This window comes from Emydura macquarii, unplaced genomic scaffold (assembly GCF_026122565.2).
Source record: "Emydura macquarii macquarii isolate MOO-44397 ecotype Brisbane River unplaced genomic scaffold, CSIRO-AGI_Emac_v2 contig_1045, whole genome shotgun sequence".
NCBI lineage: Eukaryota > Metazoa > Chordata > Testudines > Chelidae > Emydura > Emydura macquarii.
In genome coordinates, this window is record NW_027131182.1 from 11935674 (window position 1) to 11959113 (window position 23440).

At 39.9% G+C, this 23440-nt stretch overlaps 1 protein-coding gene across 3 annotated transcripts in view; it reads right to left on the reverse strand.

The window, feature by feature from the left end:
- Positions 1-23440, reverse strand: part of NPR3 (natriuretic peptide receptor 3) — a 61250-nt gene that overhangs the window by 21170 nt on the left and 16640 nt on the right. For all 3 annotated transcript variants that reach the window (XM_067545485.1, XM_067545484.1, XM_067545483.1), the window contains one exon: positions 352-487. In XM_067545485.1, the coding sequence (XP_067401586.1) occupies positions 352-487 (136 nt within the window). The remainder of the gene's footprint in view (positions 1-351; positions 488-23440) is intronic.

A 23440-nucleotide genomic window follows, 5' to 3' on the forward strand; every position in this document is an offset into this window, starting at 1 on the left:
ATGAAGCAAGCTCAAGAGCTAATAGATGCACATGAAGGAAGGCAAGCTGCTGTAATCTTTTCAAAAACAAAGGAGCCTGAGAAAGTTATTGGCATTTCTTTACAACCCTAATGAGGGTCATTAAATTATTAGGAGTTCCTCTGAGCAGAATAATACCTAAAGGGATGTTCTGAAAAACATTCAAAGTGGTGTATTATTTGATCTTTAAAAAAGCACTGTGTATATTTGAAGAAGAGCACATATTCTGACTATTTTTTAACCTGATATGCCCTGGTCCTTAAGCGACACACACAGTAATAGCCTGAGTTGTAATACTGGTTCAATCCAGGAATTCAACTAACAGAGACCTACCTTCATATGTCCTGTTCCATGTCTGATGAACAATTTTATCCCCATCCTTCTTGCTCAAGCCATATTTCAGAACTTCACGCAAAGCCAGGGCATAGAGGAGAATGGCATCATGGAACCCTTCCACAAACATGTTAACCTAAGAACAAGATGACAACATTCATCTTTAAGCCATCTATGAAAAATTATCTTTACAAAGGATCAAACCCTGGATCAGGGAGACCAGCCTAGGCCCAAACTGATTAATATTAGAGAACATCTACAGAATAATCGAAAGAACCCATTTTCTGGTTCTGAATCAGTGTTTCAAAGAAAAACAGAGAAATTTGCAACTTGTAGCACTTAACAGAAAAACATTAACTGCTCATTTGTTTGTTTTATGTTAACCTCTACAAATCTGGCATTCAAACAGTGCTTCATTATCACATATAAACAGTGCTGTAAACCAGTGGTTCCCAAACGGTGGTACGCAGGCCACCTCCCAACGGTACATGTCCACCTGCTGCTGGGGGGCTGGTCAGGAGCCACTCCCATGCCAGTCCCGCCCCTTCTCTCCACCCCTACAGGTGGTGACGTTTTATGTTGGTGGTATGCAATGCGGTAAAGTTTGGGAGCCGCTGCTGTAAACGGAGGAGAAACTCACCGTACCACAGTTCATGTGCCAATCTGTTTATAAACTGCAACAAATCCTTTGATATGCTGAGTACCTTGTACAAGGTACTGAGGCCCCTCATCACCTTGCACGACTGTTCTCTTACATCATCTTCTGTATTCAGGCCAGATTCTGCAGCCCTTGGCTGGGTAGCATGTATACCCATCGTTCATAGACTTACTGGACTAGTAGAACTGGATCAATAATTTAATGTATACATGCACCAGTTCCAAAACCCCAGTAGAGCACATATGGTTAATTGTCTGTTTTACACAGCACACTTCACTGAATATGAAAATATCCTCTCCCCATTATGTTTATGGAGAGAGGAAGTTTTTCTGACTTTGCTGACAGATTTGTTTGTTTAATGATTACTCCCCTCCACTTCTGCTGACTCTGGATCTTGCTCAACAGACCATCTCTCTACTAGCGAATGAACAGCAGAGCAAGCTGTTTACCCTGTACTACGTAACGTACTCTGGAGTTGCCAGAAAAATAGTTTCCCACCTTTTACGTCTGTTTCAGTAAATGGCATGAGCTAAATGAAATGTTATTTTCCAGTACAAATCCAAAGAAAGCAAATACTGTATTGTAAACCAGCACTACCCTTCAATGAGAGCAAGTGTAATTTCACACTTACATGGAACTCCCACTGCTCTCAAGAACACGTATGACCTGAGCAGTGCAAAAACTATTAGGCTTGGTTCACAGGGGGTGGCAAACTTAAAATAAATCCTTTTGGGTGCTACATCTGAAATGTTGTGTTCAAGTTTTGGGTTCAAACTGAAAATTCAAACTCAGTTGAAGCTAGACATGTTTGCCTGATTTGGGATCAAAACCTAGACAGTGAGAGTGGGTGACAAAGTGCAGTGCTGGATCCAAGCTTCCTCAAAATTCAGGGAGGTTGGACCTGGGGATTTTGGTTCAGCTCCTTGTAGGGAAAGGGGCCACACGTGAAACTCACATTTGGGTTCATTTCCCCACAAAATACGGGGTGTTCAGTTCTCAGGTTTTGGTTCCCACACTGTGTAAAACAATGCAAAGCATCCACTTTTCATATGGTGTTGAACCTAAACCATGAATTCGTACCTTTCATCTGTGGAGAAGGAAGAGGTTTGCTGAAAAATGTCCCCCAGAATCTGAAAAAAGTTCACCCAAGTTTGATCCTCAGTGAACATTTTTACTGAACCTGAAAGGATGTGGCCTGATCCTGGCTCCCACTGAAATCAATGTGTTGCCCGTGACTTCAATAGGATCAGGCTCCAAAATATCAACTGAACCCACACCTGAGTCAATTTTGCTTGCTTTCGTAGAAGTGGTTTAAATACATGGCAGTTACTCGATGCACCCATTAAGAAATGATGAGGAAAGAAGACGAGTGAGGCTGTACACTGTATATGCAGTATGCCAATCATGCCCTCGAGAGCATGGGCACAACTCTCACTGAGTTCAATGGGAGTTTCATGTATGTAACTGAGTGCAGCACAAGGCTCAATTCACGTAAGTGAGAGATGCTGCTTTTCTTCCAACCTTTATTTGTTTAGATTGGAAGTTCTTCAGGGCCTAGTCTGTCTCATCCTATTTCTGTGTATAAAGTGCCAGTACCATGGGGCCTCTAGGTGCTACAGCCCTACAAATCAATAATAATGTTAGCAAATTCAGTGCTGAAGTGGAACTCCTGCACCCTCGGCTGAGCCCCAGCACTTTTCTCTATGCGGAAGCTGTTGCAGCAATTTGCCTAAATATAAAGGGCCCAATTTTACCATTAAGGCATGGAGCAGAATTGCAATGCCCAGCAGCAACACCAACAAGAATTTGACTTCTAATACGTGCCTGAGCATCCCTGCGTGCAGAGTACACGTGCTCATTGCACTACCCCTCTTAGAAGAGGGCTGTGTGCTCACCCCTGTATCTGACTAGCTCTGCTGGCCAGTGAGATATGTAGCCATAGATGTACATCTTGATAGCTCCCTGTGCAAGAGTCCTGGGGCTAGCCACTGCATGGGTATAGAGGAGACACCCATGTGCACTCATGCCAGGATTAAACTCAACCTGCAATCTGGCTGCCAATTTTTGTGTTCAATATAAACAAATTAAACAAAAACAAATGTAATAGAAAGTGAAAGGAAGATGACTTTGACCTCAGTGGGATCACGTGTGTGAGTAAGTGCTCACCAATGTGAATAAAGCTTGCACAGTGCAACCCTAAGCTTGCACTCTTCCCTGTCTCTCTCAGTGCTTCTTACCTTAGAGGTGTCTAAATCTTTAGACTGTAAGCTCCAGGAAGCAGGGACTGCCTTTACGTTTCTGTTCTGCAGCAAGGAACTTAGCTTTGCCAGTACTTAGCAAATGACTACATAATAAAAAATAACACTAGATGATGCAGTGAATTATATTCAGAGCCTGGATTCAAATATGGATCTATTGTAAGGCAATAAGGCTTAAACTGTACATGTGTTCCTCTCCTGTAAGCAACTGCTCACCTCTCAAAACCACAACGCATCCTGGCCTGGTGCACAATAATTCACAGTGGATTATCTTTTCAGCCACAAGGAGGGTGGTCCCATTCACCCATAGTTTAGTTATATTGGAAAAGTACCTGCCTGGGCTACAAATAGCCAATGAGTAAGCAAAGATTTCACCCCATTGTGGGTCTGTTCTTGACATTCCTGATGAACACCTCTCTCTCCCCACACACAAATATACTACTGTTTAGAAACAATATTTAGTTTACCATTAAGTTAATTGCTTTTGAACACCTCCAAAATCCAGATAAAGTGCTATTAAACCTCTTGTAATGGTAGCTGGACATATGAATGCCAAAAGATAACAATGTGTAGCCAGTTAAGTAAATAGCTGTTACCTAGATAATAAAGAATTACATAGTTGCTTGGCTGTGTTAAGATAATCAAGCTCCTAGTTCTGTAATTACACAGAAGACATGCTTTCACCCTTAAGACAGCGGTTTGCAATAAGCATAAGTTCATCCTGGCTCTGAAGCTCATAGAATCAAAGTTAAAATTTCTCTGACATCTTAATTGTGACTGCAGATGTTTCTAATTCTCACCTGTATTTCATTTAAAAAGATCCAGCAAACATTTAGAAAAAGGAGCCAATGCCATAGAAGAAGCAAACAGTTCATGTACATGAACTTCAGAAAAAATAAATGCAAAGGCTAAAAAAAAGCTATGGACTAAAGATCAGCAAGACAAAATTATTTTTATCTTGAGAGAAAGTAGACTCTCTCCAGCAGCTGTTTGCATGGGACTGTGGCATCTGTATGTGGAAAAGCTCACGCTATGATACTTTGTCTTGATATGGATATAGAGGGCTTGGTTTTTCATGTCTTTTTAAAAACAAACAAAAGACAGAGCTAGGCAACTGCTTTGTGAGCTAAGCTTGGACTCTGGAGCTTTGGGTGATCAAAATGTAGGATTTTATGGAAGTGATACTCATTCTTTTCTGAGAAGGAATGAGTCTCTCTGGTCACTCTACAGCCCTGCTGGCTGACTTATAGTTTGAGATTGGCATCAAACTTTGAGGAGAGCTATTTGTCTCTTCTTTTGTACCTGGTGGAGCTGTCCCAATGTAACATGTTAACTTTGCTAATTGTCTTCAGCCATCAAAACCCAGTTAGTCAACTAATTGCTCAATCCCAATTTTACTCACACAATCAACTTGAAACCATTGCTGTAGAACATGGGTCCCCAAACTACGGTCCATGGGCCGCATCTGGCTCTTCGACACATTTTGACTGGCCTGCTCCCCCCTCCCAGCCCCGCCCCTCTCCCACGTGACGTGGGCCCAGCCACTCCGGCCCACCAGAAAAGCAAGACTGAGCGGTGTGGCTCTCACAGCTGAAAGTTTGGGGACCCCTTCTGTAGAAACTAAGTGAAGCAATAGTTTCATGTTCAGAACTCAGATTTCGATGGGCATGGTCTGGTGGTCATTCAACTTTGCAGACCAAGCTCTGAACCAGTCTTTATCCCACGAGCTGAAAAGTAGTGAGGTGGGCTTATTTTACTCTTTCTGGTTGTCTGGCCTGGGTCAGCTGACTAATGGTTTCTTCTGCAGTGAAATGGCATGACCCTTAAAGGTAAGGCTTCAAGATGGGACAAAACAAACACACAGCTCCACACATCCCCAGACTTCTCAGCAGTCTCAATTTCCATCTCTGCTTTGTGATTGGTGCGGCCTTGATTCTGGGCTGAAGGGGCACAACCTACTCCTCCATAAACAAGAGTTGAACTCAGCTGTTACCTCTCTACTTATACAATGCTCAGGATAAGGGCTGATAATTTGGCTGGGTGGGAGATGTCCTGGAGAAAATGCCTCGGGAAAGGTGAGTCTCCACACACCTAAAATCCCAGATTGGGGAATTTTCTAATTGTGTTAATTTGTTTTACTTTGTTACTCTACACTATTCCTTGGGGGGGAGGGGAGTCCTTGCTTGCTGTAATGTTTTTTGTGTCCTGCTGAGTTGTCCTACTATTTTATGGGGCTGATCCAAACACTCCTGAGTTTTCAAGAAGCCTGGATCTAAGATTTATGGCTCCAGCCCAGTTCTACAAGGAAAGGAGGTGTACCGGCAGAGCTCTGCAAGGAGGTTTGCATAGCATCTGCCCACATGACACAGCCCTTCATTTTCACAAGAAGCAAGTTCACCCCAGAAAATTAAAAGAAAGAAAGAAGTCTATGGGCACACTGTGTACACTGAAAGGAGGCAATAAAAGCATTGTATAATAGGCTGCCCTTGGCATGGTTTTTCCGATTTGGGTTCTTCATTGTGACTCATTTCAGTGAACTGTACCACTTTTAATAATTTGCTTTAGCTGCTCTGTTAGAGAAGCCAATTATTGCTTGTCTTTATGTCCTAGCTCGTTTGTTGTAAAGAATAGAGGTTGTTGGTGCTGGGTGTGTGGATGTCTGGGCAAGGAGATTCTTTGTATGAATCCCACCATGACAGTAATTTCCCGCGCCTTCCCCCCCCCTCCCGATCTCCTTGCAGGAGGAATATTATCTACCTACCTTCTCTCCTAAGACTGAAAATAAGTAAATTTTGCCTCTTAAAAACATAGAAAAGTACAGCGAGAAAACTTGGAACTAACTTGTCTGCACAATAACTTAAATATTGTGGAAATTTCACAGCTTCGACTTTAAAGTCCTCTACATTAGAATCACATTGGGGATGTAGGTTTGTTTTTGGTCTTTTGCACTGGAGTTTCACACTGTGAAAAGTGAAATTTGTCTGATTCTGGATATGGTTAAATCACATGAGATAGAACATATCGACTTGATTCTCTCTATAAATCCTGGCCCCACTGAAGTCAATGGGAGTTTTGCCATTGACTTCAATGCCACCAGGATTTCTCATCTGAATTTTGGACCTTGGCTTCTAGTTTCATTTGGCTCCAGTTATTTGATGGTTTCTAGCTTTTATTGCTGTGCTCTCCTTATTTCTGTCCTGGCAGCTGGTTTTAGCATGAGACCTGTCTTCTAAAATATGTTCTTCTGATACAAGTGCAATTTTGTATGTGAGAAGACTACAAAGGGCTTTTCATTCAGAGTGTCCACTAAGAACACTTACAGGGTGCCTCTTTATCACTCTGGGCTTAATCCAAACAGCCTGAGTTCCTGAAAGCAGCCAGTCTCAAGGGACTAAAGATTAATATTTTTTAGTGATTTCTGTTTTAGGCCTGGCAAACCTAACAAAACACAGGAAATTCTGCCTTTTTTCACGTTTCCAAGTTTAAAAAAATTATTACTCCTATTTCTCGTAGAAGAGGCACCCCACGCTACACAGTACATACACTGTGCATTGGTCACGTAGCACTTTCAAGCACAAATCCTTAAAAGGGAATATGGGATGTCATAAAGCACTTACAGTTTACCTGCCTATCATTCTGCAGGAGCATCTGGAAATCCTTATTGCTGTGATTTTTATCTTTTTCCTTTCTCACAAGGGTGGTGTCACAGGATGTATATCTAAGAGCCCTCTGAGGCTCTTCCTCTTTAACTGTTGCACTATTGCAGCTAAAAGGTATCCTGCAAGGGAGAGGACATAGCGATAAGATGAACATTAATTCATTATTTTGCTATTTAATGGCTTTGAGATAATTTCACAGACTGTCCTGATGAGACTTCTGTTCCTGTTATTGGGTACTGTTCCATTTGTCTTTGATAAAACACATTCAGTTTCACTTTGTAGGTCTATAGCTGTAACTAGAGCTGTTTGGGGGAGGTGGGGAATCCTGTAAATTCAAAATAGTTTTAATATACCATCTGTCATACTAGGCACACTAGTTATGGCTAAGAAGGCACTTTGTTACATATCCCCTATTTTCAAACATACAACTTTTTGAAGTACAGACCATTGGTCCAAAATATCTCATGTTAGTTCTTAGCCCACACCTGAATTTCTTTGGAAAGTTTGATATCATTATATCTGGCAATGTCTGAGATATCTGCACGTGCAATATTTTTATTGAAAAAAAAAGAAACGGTAGCCAAGATTTTTGGGAGCCCAACTTTAAAATGACCTGATTTTTCAGATAGTGGGTACTCGTCACTTTAAGCCCCTTTATGGTGTCTCAAATTGTGCATCCAAAACTTGAAACACTCAAAAATCACTAATTTCTTTTGAAAATCTTGGTCATTGGTATATCAAAAATGACCATTTAGAATGACATTGAACTTTACAATGCAATGTGCAAATTTCTTGGCCAATGTGTTTATTCAGAGGTTAGACCATACAATAATAAAAGCAAAATTCACTAACATAACATAACACACATTCCTTTTTTGTACGATACGAGAAAACGCTACTGTGAGAAGGGGATAGAAAATGATGGAATAAATGGACATTCAATTAAATTATCCAGTGGGAAATACTACACTTCTGAGAAGTTCTTTATAGGATGCTTAAAGGCAAATCCTGGATCTCCACAGTAACTAATTGTGCAGTTCAGCATTAGACAGTACTCAAGGAAGAGCCCCATATTTGCTAAAAGCTTTAATAAGATTCTCTAATCTTGCAGTAATAAATAATTCTGCTACCTAAGATTTAAAAGTTAGAAGCACTGAAGAATGTTGTGCAAACTATTTTCTGCTATCTTTATAAATAACAAGTGAAAGAGAGAAGCTCCAACTACTGTATATATGCGAGCAAGATGTGTTTATCTTAATCTTGGCTGCTCCAGGTTCTCTTTATGCCTCACCACTATGTCACATGGATGACATGAATGATGAGCAGAAAAGGCTGCAAGATTTGCTGTGCCCCTTTGGTGACTGTCATAAAGAGAGGAGAACCTTTCTGCTGAGACTTCTGCACTGCCAACTTCAGCTTTCACATCCATTGTAGTGTGTAAGGTCCAAGAGTGTGCAAAATACGGTCTAGTCGCATAGCCAAGAGTCATAGTCAAATGCACACACTTCCTTTCATTTTCCCATCTTCCACCTTTAGTCACCATCTTTCTATCCTTTGTAGTCATCTTTCATTACAAAAATAACCCTCCAAGGAATTTAAATGCCAAAAACTACATCAGGGCTACACTATGGTTGTGATTTTTACATGCTCACAGGTCAGGCAAATAAAAGTTATGGATTCCCAAACAGCTGTAGTGTGATCCCATTGTACATACATACTAAGGCATGAATGTTAACAGCATATAGAGCAGTACAAAATCTCACCTATGTGGAAGACTGCCAAGTTACAGCTACTGGGGACCCATAACTCTCCAGATCATGATTCCTGTATGTATAGCTAAGTGCTTTGCAATGAGAATGCCCAATACTGAGCCTCCCTATTATATATTAAAGCTACAGAGCGTTTTAGTGATGGGGAAGGGTCTAAGCATCAGCCTCATTGAAACTATGTGAAATGGCTAACATTTTCAAACTTAAGTGCCTAATGTGTGGGCAAAAACTATGATGATGATGAACAAAGTAACCACTCATGCATACAGGAGATATCAGGGAAGGGGAGTGTCCATTAAAACAGAGCTGGGCTCCAGCTCCAAATCTGGATTGCAAGCCCCCTCAAAGATTACGTGTGTTTGGAGAAAAGCACTGGGATTCAGCCATAAAGCTGTCACTACTGTCATGTGACTTGACACTGTCTAAATGGGTGGGAACACAGCCAGATGCTTGAACCTGCACCTGCAGTGAGGTCAGTGGGATCCTGGAAGATCAAAAGATTGTGAGGGCAACACAGCAGTTGAGATGGGAGGAACAGCCGCAAAGCAGTTAATAGGAGCTGTGTGTTTAAATCCACACATGCTAAAAATATATCCCATTCTCTCAGGCAGCAAGAGTGTTTCCCTAATGGAACTGGAACTTAGTGGTTCAAAGAAACAGGAAGAAAAGCAGCCCCTGCTAAGGGAAAGAGAAAAATAATAGAAAAACTGGCCTTGTCCAGAAAAGGCCATTTCCATAATATTCAGTTCACCTTTGAAAAAGAACATAGTTCAGGGCATCACGGCTGGAACGAAGGACAGCATTTAGCCCACTGTGTGTTGAAAGAATGAAATACAGAAATAAACTGGCACCTGCCCAAGCACACACTTGAACTAGGCAATTGCTTTCTAAAGGATGAACAGCGTTCCAAGCCTCACTAGATGTTATGTAGTGACTTAGGGCTGCATTCTGCAACCTTTACTCAGGTGAGTAGTGCCCACTGAAGTCATTAGGGCTCCTCACCTGAGTAAAGTTGCAGGATCAGGCCCTTTGGGGCTTATATAACTGTAAAAACCTATACAGTGTTAGAAACATTCATTCATGAACAGTTATACTTTTTTAACATTGATGAAACATCAGCTTTTTATTTCACCATGAGCAACACTATCTGTGGATTGTAATAAAAGGCATCCTATATTGTGTGTGTAGCTTTTAGTCATCATCAGAATTAAAGCTAATACTGTGGATTAAAACATTTATTGTAACATTTCAGACTTGTCAGAGAAACAAAGCCCAGATCATTAACACAGCAAACTCTGAAGGTACAGCTTTCTTTTAACCCTTGGACAGCTTGTTTTTATGCTTGGGGTAGGGGAAGAGTATCCTATCTTTTCTCTCCACCCTTTTACAATTATTTGTGTTGTGGTAACACCTAGAAACCCCAATGATGGGTCAGGGCCCCTTGTGCAAGTCACTGTACACATACATAATGAAAAGCCGATCAAAAGGTTTACAATCTAAGTCAGGGGTTCTCAATCTCTTACTCAGCGTGATCCCATTTAAACACTACAAATTTTTGGTGACCCCAGTAGACAAGTCATGGCATTGCAATGCTTATGATATTTATATTTTTCATTTAAAACATTTGAAATCATTTTAATGTTTTTAAATAAAAAATACAACATTGAATACAAAGCCTAAAATAGCTATTAAATCCATTTATCTGACATTTATTACTTTTGCTTTAACTGTGGATTATATTTACTGTGTGGTCATAGTGTTAAACAACCCTAGATTAAATTGAGACTTAAAAGTGTGTAATCCTCAGAAATTATAAAGGAAACTAGCCATTACAGTTATTGCTATGCTTGCTTAATACAACTGCTTCTAAACTGCCACTAAAAATGAAGCAAAAAGAAATTATAATATTGTAACATTTTCTTTTAAGAAGAAAATCAGTAAGTGCCATTCCATTTTCAACATGTCAGAGAAAATAAATATAACCTATATGTGCATTAGTTTATCAATGCAAATAACTAATTCTGATTATAGTCTTAAATGACAAACAACAGAAGACGCTCAGAACGTTAAACTCACTACCTAGCGTAGGAATATTTAGAAGATTAACATGTCGTTTTAATTTTTCTATGCCAGGTCATATTTAAAAGCTTTCCTATTAAATACCTGAAGTAGTGTGACACCTGGGCCTGAGAGTCCCGACACAATTTGTCAAAGTCTGGCTTAGTGGTAGAGATTGCACAACGCAGCTCTGAATTAATGTCCAATGTAGAGTGATAACACGTCTTTATGGAAACTAGGGCACTGAATCCTGCTTCACACAAGTAAGTTGTGGCAAAGGGCACAAGTATCTTGAGGACATGTGTCGACAGAGCAGGATAGTTTGTTTTAACACTGAACCAGAAGTCAACTATGGCTAGTTGAGAAAATAAAGATCATAGAATCCGATCGCAGGACAGTTTGATGAGTTGTTTGATTTCATTTGATGGCAGATTCATCACATCAGGCTGACACAAAAATGGGCTACGCACCCCGTCCATTACAGATGTGTCTGGGATGTCTGCAAAGAATGTCCCAAACCACTCCTCAAGTCGTTTAAGATGGGCAGTCATCATCTGTGGAGGAGTCTCAATTCTGTTGTTCTCAGCCAGGAAAGCGGACAGCAAAGGGAATGACTCGTAGTTTCTCTTGATGAGGTTTTGTCCCCAGAAAGCGATTTTTTTTTCCCCACAAATCCATTGATACAGTCACTCAGCATGAGAATGTGGGTTTTTTTTGCCCTGAAGACTGGCATTTATAAAGATGTCACTCAGGTATGCCAGCAGACACATCTGGTTGTTATCAAAAAGAAAGTTCACAAATTCTTGTTTGTTTCATTCAACCGTGTATGCACGTATCTCAGCTTTGAGTTCAAAAAATTGTTCAAGGATTTTTCCTCGTGACAGCCATCAAACCTCAGTATGGAACAGCAGAGCATCATGCTGGGACCCCATTTCATCACACAAATGGGCAAAGAGACAAGTGAATAGTGGTCGAGTCTTAAGGAAATTCACGATTGAAATGACATTTTGTAAAACATTGCTCAATTCCTTACTCAGTTCCTTTGATGCCAAATGTTCTCTGTAGATGAGGCAGTGTGTCCATACTGCAGCCGGTGCAAAATTCTTTACCATGACACGCAAGGCTGCTTTGCACCCAGCCACACTAAGTGCTCCATGAGTGCAAAATCCCACCAATTTATTCCAAGGGATTTTTTTTTCTCCTGCATGTAATCCTGGAGTACATCAAACATTTCTTGTGCCATTTTGTTTTTTGGGGAGAAGCTTGCAAAAAAGTATATCCTCAAAAAATGTCTTTCCCAGATGTAGTGCACGTACGCTGCAAAATGTGCATCGTGTCTCTCAGTGCTTATGTCGACCTGAAGAGCAAATGCCTCTGTTTGCTGCATGCATTTCGTCAGATTTTCTTCTTGATTCGCAGCAACTGCTTCTAACCTGCGCTTGACCGTATTATTAGAGAGCAGTATTGTTTTAAGTTTATTTGCTGCATTTTCCCAAGCATAATTCTGACCTTGTCAATTACAGTGGGTTACTCTAATGTTTCTCTTATTGTGTGAGGTTTCTTGCACCGAGTAATGCGATAATTCACTTCAAACAAGGCTCTCTGAGACTGCACCGACACGGGCAAAGCAGTCTTGAATATTAATTTCTGGGAAGACCATTCCTTTTCATATTTTTCAAAAAATGACCTTGGCTTTCCTTCATGTTCACCATGTTGTGAACTCAGGTGATGTTTAAGTTTATCTGATTTCATGCTCTCTGCAGACAAAACAGCCTGGCACAAAACACATTGTGGCCTTTCTTCCCCTTTCACCTCCATTCTTGTAAATCCAAATTCCATGAAGGATTTGTCAAACTTACTCTTTTGTGTCTTGCATTCATTTTGGTTCCCGGTATCATCTTTGTCATTAATTTTACTGCTTGAGCCCGAAGCAGAAACTTTTCAGAGAAAAGCATCCATGTTGAATTTCTCTGGGGTGTATAACATATTTCACTTAGCCAGTATCAACATTCTATTTTATGTCAGCTTCCTATAATGCACAGGTCTTGCATCGGAGCTGCAATTGTCATGAGTGAAGAAATAATTACCATGCTCAAGTTGCATATTTATAAACAGGAAGCGTATTCATTGGTTTAACAGTGATCAGATTCATAAGTGGTATTGTAAATTTATTGAAAACATTTGTTGAATAGACCAATTAGCCGTTATACTGATAGTACATCAATTACATGCCAAGTGGAAAAAATTAAAACTTGAATGACACTGTCATTTAATAGGGAAAAAATATAGCATAAAGCCCACATCACTATTCATGTATCTCTGCCTCATTAGTCAGATTTCATTAAACTCAGAGAACTGGTAGGAAGGGTCCCATAGGAAGAAAATATAAGGGGAAAAAAGGAATTCTGGAGAGCTGGCAGCTTCTCAAAGCATGGTACTAAAAGCAGAACAGCAAACTATCCTGATCCAAAGAAAAGTCAGGCAGAACAGTAGGAGGCTGATATGGTTCCATCAGGAGTTTTTTAATGATCTGAAAATCAAAATGGAATCCTACAAAAAAGTGGAAAATTGGACAAATTGCTAAAGATGAGTACAAAAGAATAGCATAACCAGGCAGGGAAAAATCAGAAAGGCTAAGGAACAAAATGAGTTACAACTAGCAAGGGACATAAAAAGCAACAAGAGGAGGTTCTATAACTACATTAGGAACCAGAGAAAGATGAGGAAAATATAGGTCCACCATTTGGAGGGAAGGAGAGCTAATAATGGATGACATCAAGCAGGCTGAGGTGTTTAATGCCTATTTTGCTTCAGCCTTCCCTAAAAAGGTGAATAGTGACCAGATGCTTAACACAATTAATATTAACAACAAGGGGGGAGGAACAGAAGGCAGAAAAGGAAAAGAACCAATTAAAGAATAACTAGATAAGTTAGATGCATTCAAGTTGGCAGGGCCTGATGAAATTAACCCTACGGTATTTAAGGAATTTGCTGAAGTGGAATCTCAGAACCATTAGTATTTATCCTTGAAAACTGAGAGAGGACAACTGAGGTCCCAGAGCATGGGAGAAGGGCAAACACAGTATCTATTTTTTAAAAGGGGAACAAAGAGGACCCAGAAAATTATAGACCAGTCTGCCTAACTTCGATACAGGGAAAGATACTGGAACAAATTATTAAACAATCAATGTGTAAAGCATCTAGAGTATAAGAGGGTGATAAAGAATACCCAACGTGGATTTGTCAAGAACAAATCATGCCAAACCAACCTAAATTTTTTTTTGATGGGGTTACTGGCCTAGGTGGTAAGCGGAAGCAGTAGAGATGCTATTTCTAGATTTTTTTTTAGTAAGTCTCTTGACACAGTCCCACATGATTCTCATAAGCAAAGTAGGGAAATGTGGTCTAGATGAAAGTGTCAAGAATCAGGGCCTGCAACAGCACCAGTCTACTTGGCACTTGTCAGGCCTCCACTGGAGTACTCTGTCTAGTTTTGGACCCCATGCTTCAAGAAAGACGAAGGCAAACTGAAGAGAGTCCAGAGAAGAGCTACAGAAATGACAAAAGGCGTAGAAAACCTGAGCTATTAGGAAAAGTTTTTTTTAAAAGGGCATGTTTACTCTTGAGAAAAGAAGACTGATAAGGGGACCTGATAAGTCTTCAAATATGTTAAGGGTGTTATGAAGGGAACTCTGATCAATTGTTCTCCATGTCCATTGAAGGTAGGACAAGAAGTAATCTACTTTATCCGTAGCAAGGAAGATTTAGGTTAGATAGTAGGAAATACTTTCAAACTATAAGGATAGTTAAGTACTTGAATAAGCTTCCAAGGGAGGCTATGGAATCCCCATCACTGGAGATTTTAAAGACCAGGTTTGACAAGGATACCTGTCAGGGATTGGTTTAAGTTTATTTGCTCCTGCCTCAGTGTTGGAGGAATGACCTCTTGAGGTCCCTTCCACCGTACATTTCTATGGCTCTATGATTATTTCTTCCTCATTTTTCATTCATAATCATTAAGTGGTTAATTTACTCATCATCCAGCTGGCACAGCCATAAGTTGCTCTGTTGTCACAGTTGTGAATTCAAGTATAAACCCATTTCAGTTCTAAGCTACAGAATAGCTACACAGTAAAATGCAGAACAGCACAGAGTATGGCAGAATGGAAAATGAGGTACAAGAAAGAATCCCTCAAGCACATAATTATAATGGTTCCCCATTGTTTTATTTATTTACTGCTTACTCTACCTTTTCTTAGTGCATTCCTTTGGTCTGATGATCTGAAAAATAGCCTTAAATTTCCATTAACTGCCTGCTGCCAACATACCAAACAGCAGGCATCATAAATATAACCTAAAACTATTCCTTTGAATTAAGATTACTAAATACATAATGGCAATAAGACTCCCTGCTTCAGCAGATTTGGGGCCTGATCCCAAGCCCACTGAAGTCAATGGGAGTCTTACCACTGACTTCAGTGTTTTCCAGATGGAGCCCTTGGGGAAGGAGGTAAATCCCTTGGCTACACATAGAATCATAGGAATGGAAGGGACCTTGAGAGGTCATTTAGTCTAGTCCCCTTCGCTTATGGCAGGACCAAACATTATGTAGACCATCCCTGACAGGTGTTTGTCCAACCTGATCTTAAAAATCTCCAATGATGGAGATTCCACAATCTCCCTAGGCAATTTATTCAGTGCTTAACTACCCTGACAGTTAGGAAGTTTTTCCAACTTAAACTGCTCTTCCTGCAATTTAAGCCCATTACTTTTTGTCCTATTCTCAGAGGCTAAGGAGAACAATTTTTCTCCTTCCTCCTTGTAACAATCTTTTATGTACTTGAAAACTGTTATCATGTCTCCCCTCAGTCTTCTCTTCTCCAGACTAAAGAAATCAATTTTTTTCAATCTTCCCTCACAGGTCATGTTTTCTAGACCTTTAATCATTTTTGTTGCTCTGCTCTGGACTTTCTCCAATTTGTCCACATTTTTCCTGAAATGTGGCACCCAGAACTGGACTCGATATTCCAGCTGAGGCCTGCTCAGTGCAGAGTAGAGCGGAAGAATTCCTTCTCGTGTCTTGCTTACAACACTCCTGCTAATACATCACAGAAGGATGTTTGCTTTTTTTTGCAACAGTGTGACACTGTTGACTCATATTTAGCTTGTGATCCACTACGACGCCCCCCCCCAAGATCGCTTTCTGCAGTACTCCTTCCTAGGCAGTCATTTCCCATTTTGTATGTGTGCAACTGATTGTTCCTTCCTAAGTGGTGTACTTTGTATTTGTCCATCCTGTTTACTTCAGACCATTTCTCCAGTTTATCCAGATCATTTTGAATTTTAATCCTATCCTCCAAAGCACTTTCAACCCCTCCCAGCTTCGTATCATCTGCAAACTTTATAAGTCACAGGTCTCATTATCCTCCAGAACTGTCAAGAATGTCAGGGGACTGGGAATCAGGGGGGAAATCCTGGCCCCACTGAAATCAATAGCAATTTTGTCATTAACTTTGATGGGACCAGGATTTCACCCAGCTCGCTCTAGCTCTCTTACTGACTTATGGGGTAATCATGTGCAGCTCCCTCTCTGTGCTTAGTTATCATAATATTATAGTATGGTGTTTATTTATCTCAGGGATGTTGTCAGGCTTAACTAATCAGTAGCACTTTTTGACACTGGAAACAAAGTATTAATTGAATAAATTATTAGATGAATTTTGCCTTTTTACTCATCAAATTATGCATTAATATAATTAAACTAGATATAGATATAGGCCAAATACTGGAAAATATTACAGGTCAAATAATGTTTTCCTGTAAATATGGTGAAATTCACCCAACCATTTATTCAGTGAATAATATTTGACCAACTCTATAAATGAGTGTCTATAAAAGTTTTTTGAACCCAAGTGCAAAGTATAACATTACTTTGACTATTGAAAGGATTTGTAACTACAAAAAGTGTGTTTCTGACTTAAAACATGAACCATTCTTCATAGCTTAAACTTTCAGCTCTTCTTTTAACAAAATCTTTACTGACTCTTGTAATGAGACATTGAGCGCAAGATTATATTTAGATGTCATATTTATACCCACAGTGGCAAAGCCCTACGGGAAAAGATTAAGAGGAATATTCTTTTCAGATGAATGCAAATCCAGCTAAAGAAATTCTTTTGTTTCAGACACATTAGTCTAATACCTTACTGACAGTGTACAAAGGCAGCATATAATACTGGCTGTGTGAATGCCTACATTTTAATGGTAAGAGGTTAGAATGGCTTATAATGTGACCATTAGTACATTTTGGCTACACATAAAAAGTAAGATCATCTAGTAACCCAAAGAATAGTGCTTTTATTAGATTTTAAGTAAAAATTCAAAACTGCAAGAGCAGACCAGTTTTGCAAGGATGAATGAATGTCAGTTCTTTAGAATAATAATTAACCTGAAAATTTAAAAGACTGAGTTCCACTTGTTAAGATAAGTTAACTGGTTCAATGCAGGGACAGGACAAATAGGGCACTTTTTGTTAAATGTTTACCATTCAAACCTTGTACACAACATGTAACATATGTTGGGGACTTGGGTTCTGGACTGCTGACTTTAATACAAAACCAGTTCACATCATTTGAAATACTTTATTTTTACATACATCTTGGGTTGTTTCTAACTAGTTCTCATGCCAGAATGAGTAAACTCTCCAAATTTGGAGAAAGATCACCATTGGGGAGGTGTAGGAATGTTCATACTGAAGTCAACTCTATTATGCTAAGCCTCTGAATAAGTACAGGACATTTGTTCCATACATCTGAAAGTGGATAGGCAAAACCTGACACATATATAACTAGAGTCACTTTACCCTTTACATTACAGCAGTGTGTAAAGATCATAGTGTTTCTGAATCCTAATAGCTTAGGAAAGGCTACCCAGAAGAGAACTTGTTTTCAGTCCAGTCTAACCTTTCTTTATGGAAACTTCCTATCAAATTTCCCCAGGAAATTTCTGTGGAACTCTCTTCAGTTTCCATAATGCCCTACTGGTTTAATTAATCTATAGAATTTTATGGAGAATTTAATCCCTGCTATTGCTTTCTATAGGTTGGTTAAAATATTCTATAGAGAGTTTACCATTCTCTATGAAATCTATAGGAATTTTCTATGAATTCACATAATAATGAAAAAATAGTTAGCTTCATATTATGCTCTGCAAATATAGTCACTGGACGGTTTCACTGTACTGAGGTTTGTCCTTGGTATGGCCACTCTCACTATTTCAGAAGGGGGAAAAACTAACAAGCCTTGGGTTTGATTATTTAAAATATTGCAGCATGTGCTCAAATCTCACTGCTATTAGAAGACTCTTTAGCTATATTGGTATGTGTCTTGCTTTAAGAATGCTGGTTGAATCTGAACAGCTCATCTAAGGCTGGGGTTGCCAAGGTGAATAATCTTTTTATTAAACACCAGTGTTAATGGGCATAACTTGTAAAACCTGATGGCAGGTAGCTAATGCAAATCTTCAGGTTGCTGTTATTTATGTTTCCATTTTCAATTATTTTTAAAAGATTTTTTTAATTGCTGGATATCAATTAAGATGTTTTATTTGGTTGACTGCTGTCTCTTTAACTGTATAAGTCACAGACTCATAAACTGAGCAGGTCCACTAATGTGCAAAAAGAAATGGGGTTTCATGACTCCGGGATCAGTTCTCTTTGGCTCTGTTTATATTGAGCAAGAAAACACTGAAAGAAATCATTGCTTACCGCGATTTGAATTTGCACCACTTGTACAATGACTTGAATCCCACTCATGGCAGGCATTTTGCAAGCTTTGGTTGAAAAACACAAAAGCCTTTAAGCTGTGGTCTGGCTGAATTGGTGCAAGTCTACAATGACTTCCCACCAAGGAGGAATGCAAGCCATAAACATTGCACTTGTTCAGCAGGCCCTCCCAATCCCATCTCTAAAAAAGGTGCCTCCTAGTTGGGTAAAGTTCCCAGAAGCCCCTGTTCCCCAAAAATGTGCTGTGCACAATGGGATACATAGTTGGCAATCCTACTGAATGCATTGGTGCAACTGCAATTGTAAGGTGTGTGTGCATACACCAAAACAGTTCTATCAAAATCTCTGGGTGCACTAAATGATTGCAAGTGGAAGCAATGCAACAAACAATTCTATGCACTCAGCATCCCGGCAATGGCAACTCATCTTCATATGACAACAACTCTTTGAATATAGCAATCCTTGTTTCACACTTTTCCACATATGTAAAATATTGCAAAACATACTGATAACTTAGAGACATAGAAAGTGCTATACAGGATCAGACTGATCGTTCAATATCTTCTCTCTAACAATGAACAGTATCAGCTGCCTCATAGGAGGGGGCAAGAAACACTGCCATAGACAGATATGGATAACCTGTCCACAAGGAAAGTTTCTTTTCAATCCACATTAGCTAGAGATTGGCTTATGACCTGAAGACTGAGGATTCAAATCCTTTCCAAAACTTTTAGATTTTTTTTTTTTACACTTTATTATAACAACTCTGGATAGTCTTGTTATCACTATGCAGAGACGACACATAACTGTTGATAGTGAGGAGCACAATTTAAAGGTTCTGGTGATATGCAGCAGGGCTCAGAGGAGGGCATATAAATCTGGGGTCCACCTGACCCAGCATGCCCTCTCACCCCCACATGTTGCCACTGTCACTGTAAATGTCCAGTCCTCTTTGGATTTCTGCTAAATCCTTGCCTCAATGGTATCGTGTGGCAATTAGATAATCAAAAGATTGGTGAAAGAAATATTTCCTTTTATCAGTTTTGAATGTTCTGCCTATCACTTCCATTGACTGTCCCCTTATTCTAGTAGCGTGTGGAAGGCTAAATAGAAATATCCAACCCATCTCCCATTTTATTCATCTCCTCTCTGACACAAACAATCCCAGTCTTTTCAATAAATCTCTCTTCATCTGTTAGGTTTTCCTCTTGGAATGAACTGAGCCTTTTGTTTCTCTTTTGGACTCCTCCTCCAAGGTTATTACTCCTCTAATTCTGCTCCAGGGAGGAGGTAAAATGGTGGGGGGGAATCCTTTACTGGGATTCCTACCTCTCCCTCCATTCCTTGTGTGCATGAGAACTCTCTCTTTATTCACACAATCCATACTAAAAATATATTGCTTCTACCAAGCTAACCATGTTTACTCTAAGTCAGTAGGCTTGTTACCTATCGATTAAAAATAAATAAATAAATAAATAAAAATCAAAGCCTGCATCCTTCTATGTTAATCTTCTTCACTCAGGGCTGGCCATGTTTATATTGTTCCACCTGTCCACTTAGGTCCCAATCATGCATGTGAGCAATTTTACACCTGTGAATAGTTCTATTGAATTAAATGGGACTATTTATGGAAGTGTTAGCAGAATCAGGGACTTGGATAATAAACTCTGAGACAGGGACTGCATCTTTTTTTGTGTGATTTGTGCAGCACTGAGCACCCTGTCAGCGCTTGGCCAATAAAAATGTTCATGTGGTATAACATCACAAATACAGCAATCGGTTTATTTTTAGAGAGCCCCTGTGACAGATGACTTGCCCCTAAAGGCTGAAGAGTTTAGGGCTAGCCAACCCTGACTACTGAAAAGACACCCCTGGACTGGATCAGGTAATTCCCTACAAAGGGTAGCAAACTGCTGCTGCGGAGGTGGAAGTTCGCGACATTATAGGAAGTAAGAAAGGCTTCTGTGGAGAAGACCCTGATATCAAGGGGCTTGGAGTTGGAAGTCAAAGCCAGAAACCTGAGGCTCCCACCAGGCAGGGCCTGTGATCGGCTGCCAAAGCAGGAAATGCCTCAGCTAGGAAGGCCTAGGGAGTAGGGTGGGTTGGAGACTTCTGGGATGGAGCAGGTTAGAGTGACCAGATGTCCCAACTTTATAGGGACAGTCCCAATATTAGGGGATTTTTCTTATATAGGCACATATTACCCTCTGTCCCAATTTTTCACACTTGCTATCTGGTCACCCTAGAGCAGATACTAGAAAAAAGACTTGTGGTGTGGTTTTCCCTAATGAGATTACAGGCAGGAAAAGCATGGAAGTGACTTGAGAGGGTAAAACTGATGGACTGTGTTTTGGAACTTTGAGTTTTATTTTGAAGCTCTATTTATGTGAATAAACTCAGACCCCTGAGAAAGGGTGGTGAATGGGTGAGAAAAGCCTGTGTGGAGCTTAAGAAGCCCCTTGAGGGGGAAACTGAGGCAGGCTGACTGCAGTATAACCCAAGGTCATGAGGGAGTGCATGGGAGGTGGCTGACCCCACTGCAGCCTCCCTTCCCCTTTCTGTCAGGGAGTCAGATCCACAACTGGTGTAATTTAGACTAGCTTCACTGAAATCAGTGGAGTGACACTGATTATTTGCTAGCTGAGGTCCTAGCCCAGCATGCCTAAAGGCTCGGCACAGCCTCTTGTCTCCATTTGGGACTCATCATGGCCACATGGACAGATTGAAGGGCAGGGCCATCATTTGCAACTGAACATTTTCTGTTGCTTCTGTAATAAAACAAACAAAAACAACCTCAAACTATTTGACTCCAGTAAATTGTCTCATGCTGAAATCTTAATCCAACAGAGTTGACTGCAGCTCTGCTCATAAAAGCAACCCTCTCCAGTAGCTGGAATGTGAGCCCCCAGGGATGTAACATCCCTGACTCCCGATTGAGACAAGCACTTCTGTCCTGGGGGATAAAAGGATCATAGGGCCACCTTGTGCTTCTTTTTTTGGCAGTGGATTGCTATTTGCTACCATACTTCCTGCTGCTGCGGTCTTTATCACCTAAATCCCCTAAAGCTTTTTGTTCAAATGACCTCATCTTTGGTGGGCTTAGATTTTTGTGCAGTTAAAGAAAGAACTTCCAGTTGAATGTTATTTTTCATGAGCTACTTTGGGACTATGAAATGTACTGGATGTACTGGCTTCTAGAAAAGTCAGTTAGTGAATGCCCTGGGTTTTTTTAATGTCAGTTTGTGCAAAATGAGCTATACGTGCTTGGGCAGCTCTAGTTCAAACAGAACAGATCCAATCCTGCGCTCCTTTAAATCAATGGCAATATTCCTGTGACTTTAAATGGGAGCAGGATCTGGCCCAATATTAGCTTTCGGTAATGCAATAAGCATCATACACACAAAGACCTTAAAAAGCACCTGCAACTCTCAATGGGAAAATATAACTTCTCTCCTTGTTAGTGGAATATAATATATATATATATATATATGGCAAGTATTTTAAAGAAAGAGTATCCTGCCTGCATTCTCATATTTCAAAGAGGTAAATGCATATGTCTGTTTACTAAAATGAAATATGAATATCTGGAAAACCAAAGTAAAAAGACTGGAGACACATGGAAAACATACAGGTATATAAGAATATCAATTCCAAACTTGTACATTCCAGTGAGTCCAATGTTCTCATTTTAAACCATAACTTAAAATTTTATACTAACTGGTTCATGGTTTGACAACTTCAAAAATATCCTGAGACACTCTGTTCTCCCCCATCCGCAGAAAAACTGAACAGACATCAACAGTCAGAGGGGAGACTAATTTATTTCCTTTCCTATCTTTTATGGTCAATTGCAAACAACTTACCAATATTCAATATTTTTTGTTTAAGAACTAAAAATATTCAGGAGACTAGTCTTTCCTGTTGCTGAGGAAGTGAGAAAGACAATGTCCTAATTAAAAAAAAAACCCAAACCCTGGAGTGGCTACCAGACCCAGAAAATTTAGCAATTAGGAGTCCAACTTTGCTCCTATTAAAATAAGTGGGAAAAGTCCCATTGACTTCAATGGATGCAGAATTGGGCTCCAAAATGTTTTGCTTATAGAATGAATCTTCTTATTAATAAGATGGCATGTGAACTCATTTTTTTTTCTTGCTACTAAAAGCAACATGAGGTTAGCTTTTATTCTTTCAAACACAATTAGCAAAGCACTCCAGTCGCTGAATAAACCTATTCATTTGAACAAATTATTCCCTGGCAGAGACATAACCCCCCCCAACCCTCTCCTATTCTGATACAGTCAAAAGAGACACAAAAGCCTGCCTGTGCATTTATCCTGCCTGGCTGGGTCTGAGAAAGACAAATGGGACATACACCATTGAATATGTTATATTTTTCCTGTCTCTCAGTGACTTTACTGAATTGCTTACTTCCCCCCCTAATCTTTGTGAGTGTACAATCCTAATTAAAGGATGATGTAAGGCAATACAGATGAGGAAAGAGTCTGGCACGCATGTTATGGATGAGGTGATAAATTTTATGACTACTGCTACCTCCCACATAGCTTTTGTAGATAACTGGTGAAGCACTAAAGAGTTGCTTTAGATTAGAGGCTTCCCTTCTGGGCCATTTCTCATTTAGAAGATTTAAAACCTTGAAAATAGCAGATCGGCACTTTCTAAAAGGTAGTGTCTAGCTGATCTAAATAATGTATTTAGCTTTGACTTTGTTCACATTCTTTGGGTGAGATAGCTTTACAGGCAAACTGAAGTTCAATTTCCTTTTCCTGGTGCTCATTTTCAGTGTTGGGATGAGGACAGTGGATAAGAAAAAAATCTACACATCTTTCCCAACAAACAATGCTGCTGTGCAGTTAACACAGTTGGAATATTTATTTAATTAGTTA